The 13,549-nt window shown below is 45.1% G+C and overlaps 1 protein-coding gene across 1 annotated transcript in view; it reads left to right on the top strand.

The window, feature by feature from the left end:
* The first annotated feature begins 2,777 nt into the window (after positions 1 to 2,777).
* Positions 2,778 to 13,549, top strand: part of ZNF423 (zinc finger protein 423) — a 757,398-nt gene continuing 746,626 nt past the window's right edge. The window contains exon 1 of the mRNA XM_069607042.1: positions 2,778 to 3,797. Coding sequence (XP_069463143.1) covers positions 3,758 to 3,797 — 40 coding nt within the window. The 5' untranslated portion in view covers positions 2,778 to 3,757. The remainder of the gene's footprint in view (positions 3,798 to 13,549) is intronic.

Consider the following 13,549-nt stretch of genomic DNA (forward strand, 5'->3'; position numbering starts at 1 on the left):
CAGGTGAAGCTAGTACGAAATATAAATGCATACGATAGAACAAAATAAGAATTTCCAGATAGTGTTATACGTCACAACGGTATGCAGTTCAAGGGACAGTCTATGGTGGAGTATAATTACAATTGTTCATTTATATAACGCAGTTAATACCAAGAGTGGTTTCTAAGCTCGGGATTGCTTCCAAGACAGACGCGCTGCCCCAGAGCTTTCCTTCCTCCCCAGTATGCGAGGAAGGAATTAAATGGAAGTTTTCAGTGATTACCATTTTGAAACAAATTGATTAGTAGAAAGATGCAACCTAGTCATAGTAGAAACTATTGAACAAGCCATAAGAAGTGGTACGGAGCTTAGCAAGTGGGTGGAGGAAATGGTGCAGAGTATGAGAAATGTCACCCAATAATGTGATGGATGCGTCTCCTTTCTGCCTCATGAGAGGAAGCCTAAACCAGTGTGGGTGAATTTTTTGTTGAGAGTGAAGATTTTACTTCTGGAGAGATTGGACAGCGTATTGTGGAATGACAAGGTAAACACAGAAAAACAGGATGGGTGGAAAAACAATCGGGTCATATGATGATACAGCCCTGTGATTGAGTGACGATAGAAAAGGGGCAAACAGTACAAAAAGGTTTGTCAAAATTCTGTGATGTGGTTAGAGTAAGAGAGATTTTTGCAAACGCTGCAAGAGTAGAGGATGGTTCAATATGGAACTTTAACAGATTAGTTAAGTGGAGGTATTAAATCTCTCATGACAAGTTAGACACATGGAAATGTTACAGCAGACATAACAGATATCAATAGGGGCAGTTTTCTCATGTGGGAAGAAGAGTTGGAAGGTTTCCAAGGAGCTCAGGAGTGATGTCTTAAGATAATATGAAAGTGGGTGTGCGACACCTGCTGGAGCAACAGCAAGTAGTGGCAGAGTATGCATAGGTGGGAGTTCTGTAATGAGGGTGAGAAACCCACCAGGATGGACAAAAGACTGAGATGTGATGAGTAGGTTAAACATGTGTGAGAGAACAATGTATTGTTCTCTTTAACATGCTCCAATGTGGAGATGATGGAGTGGCTTCACATACCTTCTGAGGGCAAAACATTTTCTAAGCTATTACAATTTAATTCACAAAAAGTTCTGGGAGCCCCTCTACTGAGAATGAACACGGCCCAAAAACCTGCTATATGGAGAGGTACCCACTCAGGAGGGTCTGCAACTACAGTTTAGCTCACTATAATTTTCACAGAGGAAAAAAATGGCAATTTTCGTATCAGTCTAGTCTCACCCACTTAAGCAGTCGAGCACCAAAATGTTATCCTCTGAACAAATCAACAGCAATCCCAGACACGTGTTTCGGCCTAGTTGGCCGTTATCACTGAGGTGATGGTGTGCCCCTCTAAGTACAGTGAGCAAGGGGTCCACGCCTGTGTTACCCCGAGTAACTTAGGGTGAAACCCCAAGTTAATAAAAATGTACAGAAAGGTCTGAGAGACCCTCTAGCGAGAACGGACACGGCCAAATAACCTGTTCTATAGAGAGGAGCCACTATCGAGGGTCTACAACAATGTTTTAGGTTACTCTACCTTTCACAGCGGAGAAATATCTGTTTGCATATCAGCATTGTCCCACTCACTTAGTACAATCTAATGTTCAAATTTGTCTTGTTTTCGAACTTGAAGATTATCTTGATAGGGTGTTGTATGTTGGCTTGCAGGCTCCGTTGGTTGGTCCCCTCTGGACATATTTCTCTGGACATATTTTCTTAATGGGTCATTGCATTTGGTACTGGTAAATCCAGCAGGAGTATGTCGTTATATGTTAATACCGACATATAATTGTGCAGCCTCCATGGGCATGTATTGGTACAGACAACACGAAAAGGGGCTTTAAACCGCATAGAGTGCACAAAGACATCATGAAAATGAGCTGAAAAATGCTCCTGTGTAAGGTTGATGACCTGCGTCTATTTTTTTTTTGTGTTGCCCAACAAAACTCTTTGAAAAACTGTCATTTTACTCGATTTTCCCCACGAAGTGTGCTGAAAATGCACGATGTTAACCCAATATTAAAATATATATATAGATATATATACACACACACGACCCCCCACCCGGCCCTCCAAATAAAAAAATGCACCAGCTGCTACTGGTGTATCTATATGCATTTCATCAAACGTAATCGGTGTGCTTTAAGTGTAGTTTTGCATAACTTCAACATAGGGGTCCGTCCGAGATGCCGGCATACCACGGTCAATCGCAGTCATTGTGGTTTTGAAAAGTTACAAACAAGGTTTCAGGACATTTGCGATTTTGTCCGCCTGTAGTAGGACCCAAACCTTATTTTACCCATATAGTTGGTTTTGTTTTGTTGTATGCTCGTATTAAAGTGTTACACACACACACAAAATCTAATATCGTACTTTATCTAATTTTATTCCGGAGCATGCAGTTGTTGCAAGTTTTCTTATACAGAGAAATTGTTTGAAGTCTCGAACGTTAGCGTCCCTTTCAAGCTAAAGCTTTATCTGCATTGCCCGCCTGTTTATGCACCCTCGTGTCCCAGCATTATGTACATTGTATTGCTGTTCCAAGTAGGAGTTCTGGTTGTTAATTGGGTTTGTTTTGTCATCGCAAGTCACATTTCAACCCCCTCTGTAATGTACGTTGTAGCAACGGACATTTGTATTTCTGAAAGCTGAGTGCACTGCCTCTAGTTCAGTATAGCACGATCCAGTCCCGACCCGGCTCCGCCTTTTGCCGCCTCCCTCCCTTCTGCCGGAGCTGTATTTCCTCGGCTGTCCATGGCTCGGTGCTGTTGGCTCTCTCTGTGGCTGATGATGAAGCCCAGGCTGTGCGGGGCTCCCTACGGGATGAGAGCGCTCCCCCGCCGGGACTCCACTCCTCACATCCTCCTGCTGGGACTCTGCTTCCAGCCAAGCCTGGCTTTATTATGTGTGTCTGCAGCACTGCAGCCCCGGCAGCGGCAGCAGGAGGAGGAGGAGGAGAGGGAGGAGGGCAGCGCAGAGCCAGGACAAAGAGCAGGACGAGAGCGGGCTGCGGCTGGACCCGGGCACCCACAGGCAGCCCCTCGCCCCATGGAAGCACGGGCAGCTAACACCGCCAGCACCCCCTGATCCGGGCACAGGGTGGTAGAGCTGCAGTCAGCTCGGTGCTAGCCCCCCGACCTCTGCCAGCACGCTTTACCGGCGGCACCCAACAGTCTGGAGACTCCTCAGGGAGCACCCCTCGACCTGGAGCCTCGCGGGGCACCCGCCCATTGGCACTCACGGAAGGGGGATAAGCCCTCCCCCATCAGCCACAGGGGGCATACAACCTCCAAGAGCACCAACAGAAGGGGAAACAGACCTGCTCGGGCACCCAAAGGGTGAAGAGCACGCAGAGGGGGGCGAAGAGCACGCCCTGAGCACCCACAGCAGGAGTTCTCATTCAGCGGTGCCCTCTCTTGCTGTCTTTAAAAAAAAAAACACTTCGCGAGATAAAGTCTAGCTCCCTTCCTAGAGCCCCGGACACCGGCAAATAGCCCATCCGCTCTGGCTGCTCTCCCGACCAGGCTTTATTTCTACGCGTGTTCGGCTGAGGGCCCTGAAGTATCGCCGCTCGAGTTTGGGTTTAGAAATAACGTCGACCCGTTTTGTCCCAGGAGAAAAAAAAAAGAATCTCCGATATCTATAACGGCGAGGTAACGGCCGCCGCTTCACGGGGAAAGTTTGAGCGCGAGAAGGGAGCGGCGAGGAGAGCCCTGGACATGTCCAGACGGAAGCAGGCCAAGCCGCGGTCGGTGAAAGGTAAGGAGTCGTCTTCGTGCCCGTCACTGCTGCGCTGTTTGTTGTGTTTATTCCCCCCACCTCCTCTCACGGTCTGAGGCGGCGAACGACTCGCCGCATCCCAACCAATCAGGGCTGCCGGGTGGGTAATGGCGCTAAAATCCGAAGCCAGTGTGAGTACAAAGCTCGCGAGCCAACTGCCTCAATGCAACTGCCGCAGAGACGTCTTAGCCACGTGACGCATGCAAGCCAACATTCGGAAGCACCTGGGAGGGAGATTCCTCAGAGAAATCGGGAGAAGTTAATTTCCCCGTGGGAATACATTGGGGTTAGAGTTATAAATATAGCGATATTTATCTTTAAAAAATCAGGAGTGTCCTGTCCAAATCATGTATGGTGAGGTTCAGCACAGGACATTATGCTTCACCAGGGACACGTCACTCTCTGCAGGGCACACGCCAAGAGGATAATTTCACACCCTTATCAAATGTACGTCATACCTGCCATGGTCCTGTCAAACTTCAGAGAAACGCCATGCCACGTCTTGTGCGTCATACACATAGAAATGCCACACAGCCTGTCAGGCCTCTCTCTCTCTCTCTCTCCATGCTAGGAACACGTCATGCCTTGCCATGTGAATGTGATACCAAACCCTGTCAAAGGAATGCTTATTGTGGATTAAGTGCATAACGAGTTTCAATGGCCCATTGCATACATGCCAATATTCAGACACAGCTGGGAGGGAGATTTCCAAAGGGAAATCGGGAGACCAACATTTCCCCATAGGAATGCATTGGGGCAACAGCTATTGGGTTGGCATGTATGCCATTGCAGTCTGGCATATACCTCGCATAGACAAATACTGCAGAGGCGTTGCTGGGTGGGGGTGTCGAAGGGACTATATAGCACCTGGTCTTTTGGTTCTAGCCCCAGACAAAATCTCAGTGGCTACAACCAAAAGGGTAGCTAGCCCTGAGTCCCAGCATTAGCATAGCCCGGACCTTTTCCAGACCTAGCAACACCCATGTGTTTGTGTGATTTATACTGTGCACCGCTGCATGGTCTTCAAGTTCTCGCATAATGGGAGAATCAGGTCACATCTTCGCAGGACCATGTCACACACAGATGGACATGACGTTGATCAAAGCCGTGCATTTTTTTTGTCAACATTTACAAAAATTGCTGATGTACTGTAGGAGGCATGGCTGCATTGCAGCAGATGCATTTCGCTTTGTCACACACAACCTGAGCAATGTCAGACCATGACAAAGGTGTGTCACAGCATGTTAGACTGCCAAATGGATGTCATACATTGTATATGGTTACCCCACAGATGCACTTTAAATCCCGATGCACTTGTTGGAGATACTAACTAGCAAGGTGCCACACAAAGAATATGGCACACCAGGCAAGGCTCTAGGTACGCCCGTTTTGTTACCTGAAATAAGGCCCCAATGCACCTAACCAAAAAAAGGAGTAACCGGTATGCATGTGTCCCAACTGTTAACGTCACTTGCAATGCTTGGATGATGTGCTCAGGCCAGTGGCATGAGCAGCACCAAGCAAGACTTCGGTTCTAGGGCTGTCTAATGTCAAGTCAACCTAGATCGCAAACTACTTGCTTTCATTTATGGGAATCCTTAGTTATAGTGAAAGATTGGAGTACAAGAAAAATGCTTATTTTTGTAATTCAAAAAATATTTTTTACTAACTTAAAAAATAGGCTAGCTGTGAATGAGAACTTCATTTTTACCCCCCGCCCCAAAAGTAGTAAAATGCTCTGACACAAGTTGTTATCTGAAGCCCTTTATCAGATCCTGTCAGAGACTTGTTATGAATTTTTTAACACGAGGGTGGAAAGGTTTCGTAAATGAAGACCTGCCATACCCTTCAGGAAACATGCCATGGCTTGCAAGGTATTTGTCACACTTTGTAATCGTGGAATGTTCATCAAACAAGGCCGGCCTTCAAACACGCGGCATTGCATTTAATGTCAACCCTACCTATTAATAATAATAATAATAATAATAATATTACTATTATTATGTTTTAGAAGTAGATACCCTTCATCCTGATTTAGATGCATATGATCACTATTCTCAGAATACCACTTATGCCATCAGGCATTGTGTCCCGATCAAGCAAATTATAGGTACTGGTTGTGAAGCCAATCCAAGCCACATACCGTAGACCTACCATATCCTGTTACATGGTTCATTAAAGTGAAAGACGTATTGATACATAATAATAGTGCCCATCCAGATATATTCCACCATGTTGGGAACCCCTTTGCCATCTAACTAACCACATCACAGACTGGTACTTTGTATACCCTGCCAGAGATCATAGATGTGGTCTACCCTGCCTGGAATATGCTGTACCCTTATCGGTAGATGCATGTACTGGACTGCCAAATATGGATTCTTGGACGACGTTGGAGATATACAGCTGCCACAGGCCTCCATAGTTTGAGATTCATAAGATGCTCCTCATGTTGATTTAGAAAGGGCAGCAATATGTACTGGGAAAGGCATATTATAATGATCTTGCAAGATGCCTGAGAAACATGCACTCATGTTCTCTATATATGTATAAAAGGGGACATCTGTAGGTTTGTGACTTCGCGCATGTACCCTAAACAATTCCACACTGTTTCACCAATCTGCATCCCATTTTACACAATCACTTGTTAGTACCCTCCGGACGTTTCTGGCTACGTGGCATCTGGATACCCCACCCATTTCCGTGGATTTCAGCAAAAGTGAAAATGTGGGTGTGGGTTTGTGGCTTTGTTTATGTTCCCTAGACAATTCCACACCATTTCACCAAACTGCAACACATTGTGCACAATCACCTGTTAGCACCCTCCAGACATTGCTAGCTACATGGCATTTGGACAGCCCACCCCTTTCCCCAGAATTCAGCAAACGTCTCTGGGTTTGTGGCTTCACGTATGTTCCCTATACAATTCCATACTATTTCACCAATCTGCACCAACTGTTGCACAGTCACCTGTTAGGACCCTCCAGACATTACTGGCTATGACTTTTGGACACCCCCACTCCTTTCCCTGGATTTCAGCAAAAGTCCATGTTTGTGGCTTAATGAAGCGTTCCTTATACAATTCCAAACCGGTTCACCAATCTGGGCCAAATGTTGCACAGTTACCTGTACCTATGAGGGAATGAAAGCCCGGGCAACATCAGGTATATTAGCTAGTATGAAAGATATTTCACAGCAAGAAGTGTCTTTCTCACCAAGAAAACATCATACAGTACCTGCTAAACAACACCTCCACAACTCAACAAAGCCATAGGTAGATCCAACTCCTATCAAATTAGATCATAATGCATGCTCCATCATTGTTGTTGCATAAGAGGGATGTCTATATTGGGGTGTATGTAGCCCAAACCTAGCTGTGAAGCAACAGAGCTGTACAAAAAGTGGTTACATAGATTACAAAATATAATAAGGATACAATGGGAAGGTTAGACAATTGAAATGCGTCCTCAAAGATGTACCATGCCATCATGGAGGTACTTTGGGTATATGCCAACCGGGCGAGCTTCCCGATAGGCACTATATCCTCGAGTTACAGTGTAGAATGTCTAGACTCTGATGAGAGTAATTTTACACTAGTCGTCAGAAAAACCTGCACCACATTCACATTGGTATGTCTGCTCTGACATGACCCACTGCACGAGACGTGAACCTGGCCCGAGGTTCTCAATGCCAGATATAGGTTGGTGTGACAGCGTTTTGAAGGTCGAGGACACTGTCGGAAACGTATCAATGAGGACTTCATGCAACACGTGCACCACCACCACATACAGGGCATACAAAGTACATCTGTCGAAAACCATCAGCTGCCAAAGAATGGTCATTTCATTATTGCAGACTTTCAGTTGGGCAGTCGCAGATGAGGAATGAGAAATACCAAAGACCTATAGACACGTCATAATGTATACGTTCTTGTCCATGTATAATGAAACCATAAACTGATTAAAAATACTGTTAATGATGGCTCTTAAAGGTCTTTATTGCTAGGTCCGCACCAGAGCTAGATGTAAGATTCTGTCATTCTGTGAGGGACGAGCGTAGAAAGGCATTCAATCGGGGACCGTGTGCAAATGCATTCTTTGTCGGAGATTGATCAGACGCTTGCAGGGGCTGTAGGCAGAGCACATAGATCAAGGCAGCCAGGGCACTAGATGTATTTTGCAACATCTTAAAGCAAGTAACACTTGGCGGTTCCAATAGGTAAGTAGCAACACCAGTGTCTTGGTTATTTCAACGGCACATTGTGTCCATTCCCCAGTTCCCTTTTCTGCACTGTTTTTGAGGGAGTTTTGTTTTTAGTAATCAACCTTTTTAAGAGGGAGTTCTGACTTTATTATTTTTTTTCCATTTGGTGTCCCTATCTTAATACAAACTGTCCACCTCAGCGTGTAACTTTACTATTGCTATCTGGATTCAGTGGGCAAGGGAAGGCAGCCCTCCCACAATGCGACTCTAATGTGTAGAAACACATATTTATTTAAGAAAGACTAGCCTCTGATTTGCTCAAACCAAGGCAAGCACCGGTCCACAACCTTAGAATGACACATGCCAGAAAGTTAATGGAACATAGTCTCCTTCAAAAACATGTTTTTAACATTGCTCTCAGCTTGTATAACATCATAACAAGGAAAGTTCTTGGATCTTGGCTAGGTGGATGTGAAAACATAAATAAAAGAAGCTCCAATAGTTGCAAAGGGAGGCCGTTAAACGGTGTAATCTGGAAATAAATATCGTTTAAGTGAGGCTGCAGTGGGCCATGTATGTTAAAGGTAAAGTGTCCGTATTACGAATATAACTTCAGGGTTCAAAATTAAGATTTGATGAGTAGGAGCTAAAACCAGCTTCTGGATTTCAGGCATCGCCCATTAAGCAGGAGCTACCGACGAGGAATCGGGAGCGAGTACCCAGCGCACTGAAAATCTTACTTCCAAATGAGATGCACACTAACTTTGTTCCCATTTGTGCATGATCCATTGTATTTAAATGTGTCATAATAATCCCTTTGCTTGCATTCTAAAACTGTCACATTAGCATGTTTGAAAGGTACAAGTTGACCTGGGAAACCAATATTATGTCCTGGTAACAGCTAGTTTTAAGCTAACCATGCTCTTCTATGGTAGAAGGAGGTGCTTAATAGCTCTCAGCAATTTGGATCCCTGTTACTGGAAAGCTTACAGTGTGAGTGGAACATCTTTGGACTTTAGAGACAATCATAAATAATATGGCATAATGGCCCGAATTTCAAGTTTATTTTTAATGGGAGAACAAATAATGGCTATTGTTTGGCTTTCCATTAATCTAGGGCACTGTTTCAATCTGTGCACAGGCAAAGCACATTGCAGAGGTAGATAGATACAGGGCTTGAAATTAACATTTGTTGACCAGGAGCAAAAAGCAGCTCCTGGTTATTGGCATCACCACTGGGCAGCCAGGAGCTAATACATAGTGAGCAGCAAATCTAACTTGTGTGCAAGTTAGAAACTCTAAACTTTTGCCCATTATATATTATCCAATATCCTTTAAATGTCCTTGTGTGTTCTTCATTCTCTTTTATACACATTCCTAAACCTACCCAGTTAATACCACTTAGTTATCTTTCAAAGGCACCACTCACGCTGGGAGTCCAAAGTATCTACTGGTAGCTCTTGGCTTCAAGCTAACCAGGCTCCCCTTGGTTAGAACCAGATGCCAAATATATCATAGCTCCTGGCCATTTCATACCCTGAGAAATCATTATTGTGTTTCCCCAGGGGCAAGTCATTCAAATCCATTCTGCCCGGAGGTATCATACTTTCATACTGCTCACAGTATTGCTTCATACACAGCCCGTGATGGAGGCGTGCACAACTACCAGATGAGGGCCAGAAGCATATACAGATCAGGGCATCCATTCACTGATATTTTGTCTGCAATATGTACACGTGTGTCAATATGGTTGTGCATTTGTACAGCTTGTGTGGTTTTGTAGGCTAAAGTTGTGTTGCAGATTACAGAAAACAGGCTCCAACATGTTGCTCTCGGTATAGGTATACTGATGTGGCCACCCTGCCTCTTATAAACACGCCCCGAGGTGCACCCCCTCTGATAGATGAGCTCTAGTGTTTCTCGCCAAAGCAGTATCTGTGTATGCACCATTCCATACAAAAGCCATGGGTTTTCCCCCTCAACACCATTGATTGAACCCCGTCCTTCTTGCCTTCCGTAGAACAGTACAGCCACATTTGAGACATGTACTAAGCATCGACTCACATATGTTGCTTGCTATGTGAACTCCCCATGCCATAGACCGATTGTTAATGTGTACTAGGGCCTCGCAAAGGCAGATCGTCAACTGACACCCTCCAAAGATCACCTGAAGATGTCTACTCCTCCATGGTTCTCTTGCACACATCCCCGCAGATAAGCAGCATGCAGGCCATTTTGTCTCTGTAAAATAGACAAATGTGCCTTACCAAAAATAGGGAGTAAAATCCTTCCAATGAAAACTATAAACTAAATACATGTAGGAGATCCCCTTATCCTCATGCTTCACCTACTGCTCCACAAATCTGTTCAGATCAGTGGAAGCGGCAGAGGAGCGCTGTAGGATGGAGGTCTACTTTTTTATTACTTCTTGATTTGGAGAGGAACTTTGGAGTAAAGATGAGATTTAAAATATATTTTTCTTTGGCCTAAATAAAATGTGCCCCTATTTAGCATATGAATTACTTTTTAACTTGACAGAAATTCTTTGACTCCCAACAATAGGGAGTACAATTCTAGCGCATCAAAATTTTACTTGGAGCCCTGGGTGAAACTTTGTGATTTGAGTTCTCACCCACAGTATCAACTGTATTTCTACAGCCCTTCCAAATAACTGAAGACATTAAAAACATGCTCGTGACGAAACAACTTCCGGTGCACCAGTGGTCCTCTGATGAATATAAGTTTCTAAAACACCATCAATCAGCCCCACACTTCTAGTGCACTACAAAGGATCCAAACAGATTGTAAACACAAGCACATTATAAACCTCCCTGTCCAATTTTGGTAACGTGGATGGAACGGCAGGCTTCTCTCTGTAAGGTCATAGATTGTTGGTTAGTTGCAACACAATGAAATATTATTATTACCCAATGATAAAAGGGACTTTCCAGTCAAGGTGGCATACAAATATCGACTTTATTATTATTCAACACAGTTGTAGCACACTACAAAATGCAACACACTCTGTAAAGGAATGCAGAGGACAGACAGTTTCAAGAAGGAAAAGGAATGCACTCTGGATACAGACAGGAGGGTAGTCAGTAAAGTAATTAATCGCAATAGTTCAAGGATACTTGGTTTCAGGTCAAAGGGAGCAATGGGTAGTAAAATGTCCCTATGGGCCTTTGGTGAAAGACCCGGAGGACAGAACCACAGTGTACCTTGTGCTTGTAGAAGTTCTTGGTGCTCCACAGTGTCGAGTCGGTTTCAGGGTGCTTTGCAGCTCCTGGGACAGAGTTCAAGATGGGAGATAACTGCAGGAATCGAGCGGCAGGCAGTTCAGTGAGCGAGGCTGGACGGATGACTGCAGGCTGGCCTACACGGGTGCTCGGGGTCAGGAATCGTTGTTTCAGTGCTGATTGGCGGCTCTGAAGCACTGGTCGAGGTGTCTCGGACGATGTTGGCGAGTGCGGCGTGACAACAGTCAGCGGTGCTGTCGTTTGCAGCTCAAGGGGCTCGACTGGCTCAAAAGTGTCCTTTAACGCTGACTCTGGTTAATGCTCGTCGGTGCACTCCTCCTAGCGTTGTCCTTGGTTTGGTTCAGAGACTCTGGCATTTCCCACTTAGGAAGCTTGCTTGCAGAGCCTAACGGGGCACCCTGTGTGCTTGCTGGTTACCGGTTCTGGAGTTGCTGTTCCCTGGGAGATGTATAGAGGAGGGATCTTGCTTTCCTCTTTGGAAATCCTGGCCTTCCTTCACTGGTGGAAGCTGTAAGACAGACTGTATCTTCAGCCAGGGTCCAAATGAGTTCTTCTAGTTACTCCTTGTGAAGTCTTCAGATGATCTGACCAAAAGAGGGCAGCAGCCCTCTTTTAAAGCCAAATGGGCCACAGTTATTGGTGTAGGCTAAGCCTACCTGGGTCCCCACCAACAATCTCCTGAATGCATGAGATCATAACAAGAGTTCTTTGCAACAGAAAAGGTAAAGGGGTGAAAACATGTAATACTAAGTCCGACCCAGCTTCCTGTCTGTTATGGATCAAAGGGTCTCTTTAGTTAATGGAGCTCTCTGTGGTTCCTGATTAAAGCGGTAGGTCTCCCTTGAAGCTGCGGCGAGAACAGACTTCTGCCTCCTGCAAACCACATTCTCTTACCTGCTGAATGGGGTCCCCCTGCTAGGGTTGCCTGCTGTAAAGACACAGTCCCAGACATGACGGCTCACTATCATTGATACTTTATGGCTAGAGCTGGCCTCAGGTTGACATGGTGCATATGAAAGGGGTTTTGGGCATTCCTGTCTCCTTTGTTTAGCCTCTGCAGCCAGGCCCCATGTGGGTCTGTTAGAAGTATACTCTATCAGTATGTTAATTGCTGCCACCATCTGCAGTGCTTACCCAAAGGGATAGGGCGGATTCATGGAGCCGTTGTTAGTTAATTAGGCTGGCCATGGCAGGAGGAAGATTTTGCCCTCCCCATTCTGAGATGCCTTGATGGACTCTTGGCTGTCATATCCCAACTAAATATGAGAAGGGGCTGCACATGTAGGCTGTGACCACCCAGAGTACACAGGTCTATGTGCATGTCGTGCAGTGAGGAAAATGTGTGCAGATTAGCCCCACACATTTTCTAGAGGTTCATCTACCATCATTCAATTTCTTTTAAAATTTCATTAAAAACCCAGGTGAGCGCTCCTCCACCGCGTGGATGTTCGAATTCCTCACAGTGCTAGCTTTGAAACCTTCCATTTTAGTCTCATGAACAAACATGAAGTGTTCACATTGAAGTAAAGGGTTCTTTTATATCATCCTAAACCTAAAATTCTCAGTGACACCTTTTTCAGGATCCTAAAATTCTGATCAAAATTATAAATTATATCTCAGTCCATAAGATCTTCGCAAAGCAAAACGTTTCCCCCTCGCTGTAACGGCTTGCTTCTTTTTCACAGTAAACTGGGAACAACACCGTTACTGCTTACAAAAGACTTTCTCCATCTTGCTTTCATGTTTATTTAAATGTCATGAATATGTGGCTGGGGGAAGGGGTTTGGGATGCCGCCGACTGGTGATATTTCCTGGCAAGGTTATCATTTATTGGAGGCATCAAAATGTTTGCACAAAATTCAGCTTCCTGCCAAATGATACAGCTCAGACATTCAGACCATCCATCAGTTCTGTTTAAACATCTGGGGATTACCTTAAAGAGTGAAGTAATGGTGCTGGCTATTCTTCGAGCAGTTGCCGTGTGGCAGTATTCTTCATGTCCCCAGTTTGCACTGTCTTGTAGTCTGTAACCGTAATGACTGTCAGAGCTGCCTTCACAGGGTCCTGCTGCTCCCACATGCGAGCGACACTGGCAGCTGGAGAGCAGCACGGAAGTCGAATGCAGAGTCACTTCCAGGATACATGAAATGATGGGTTTACCACATGAAATGTTGGGTGCATTTGTGTATCCTACTTCCAATTTGTGATTTGGCAGGTAGAGTTTCCTGTTGTTGTAAGACTCCCAAAAGGCATGTCTCGATTAAAGCA

Source organism: Ambystoma mexicanum, chromosome 1p (genome assembly GCF_040938575.1).
Source record: "Ambystoma mexicanum isolate Mex_15411 chromosome 1p, UKY_AmexF1_1, whole genome shotgun sequence".
In the NCBI taxonomy this organism is placed as follows: Eukaryota; Metazoa; Chordata; class Amphibia; order Caudata; family Ambystomatidae; genus Ambystoma; species Ambystoma mexicanum.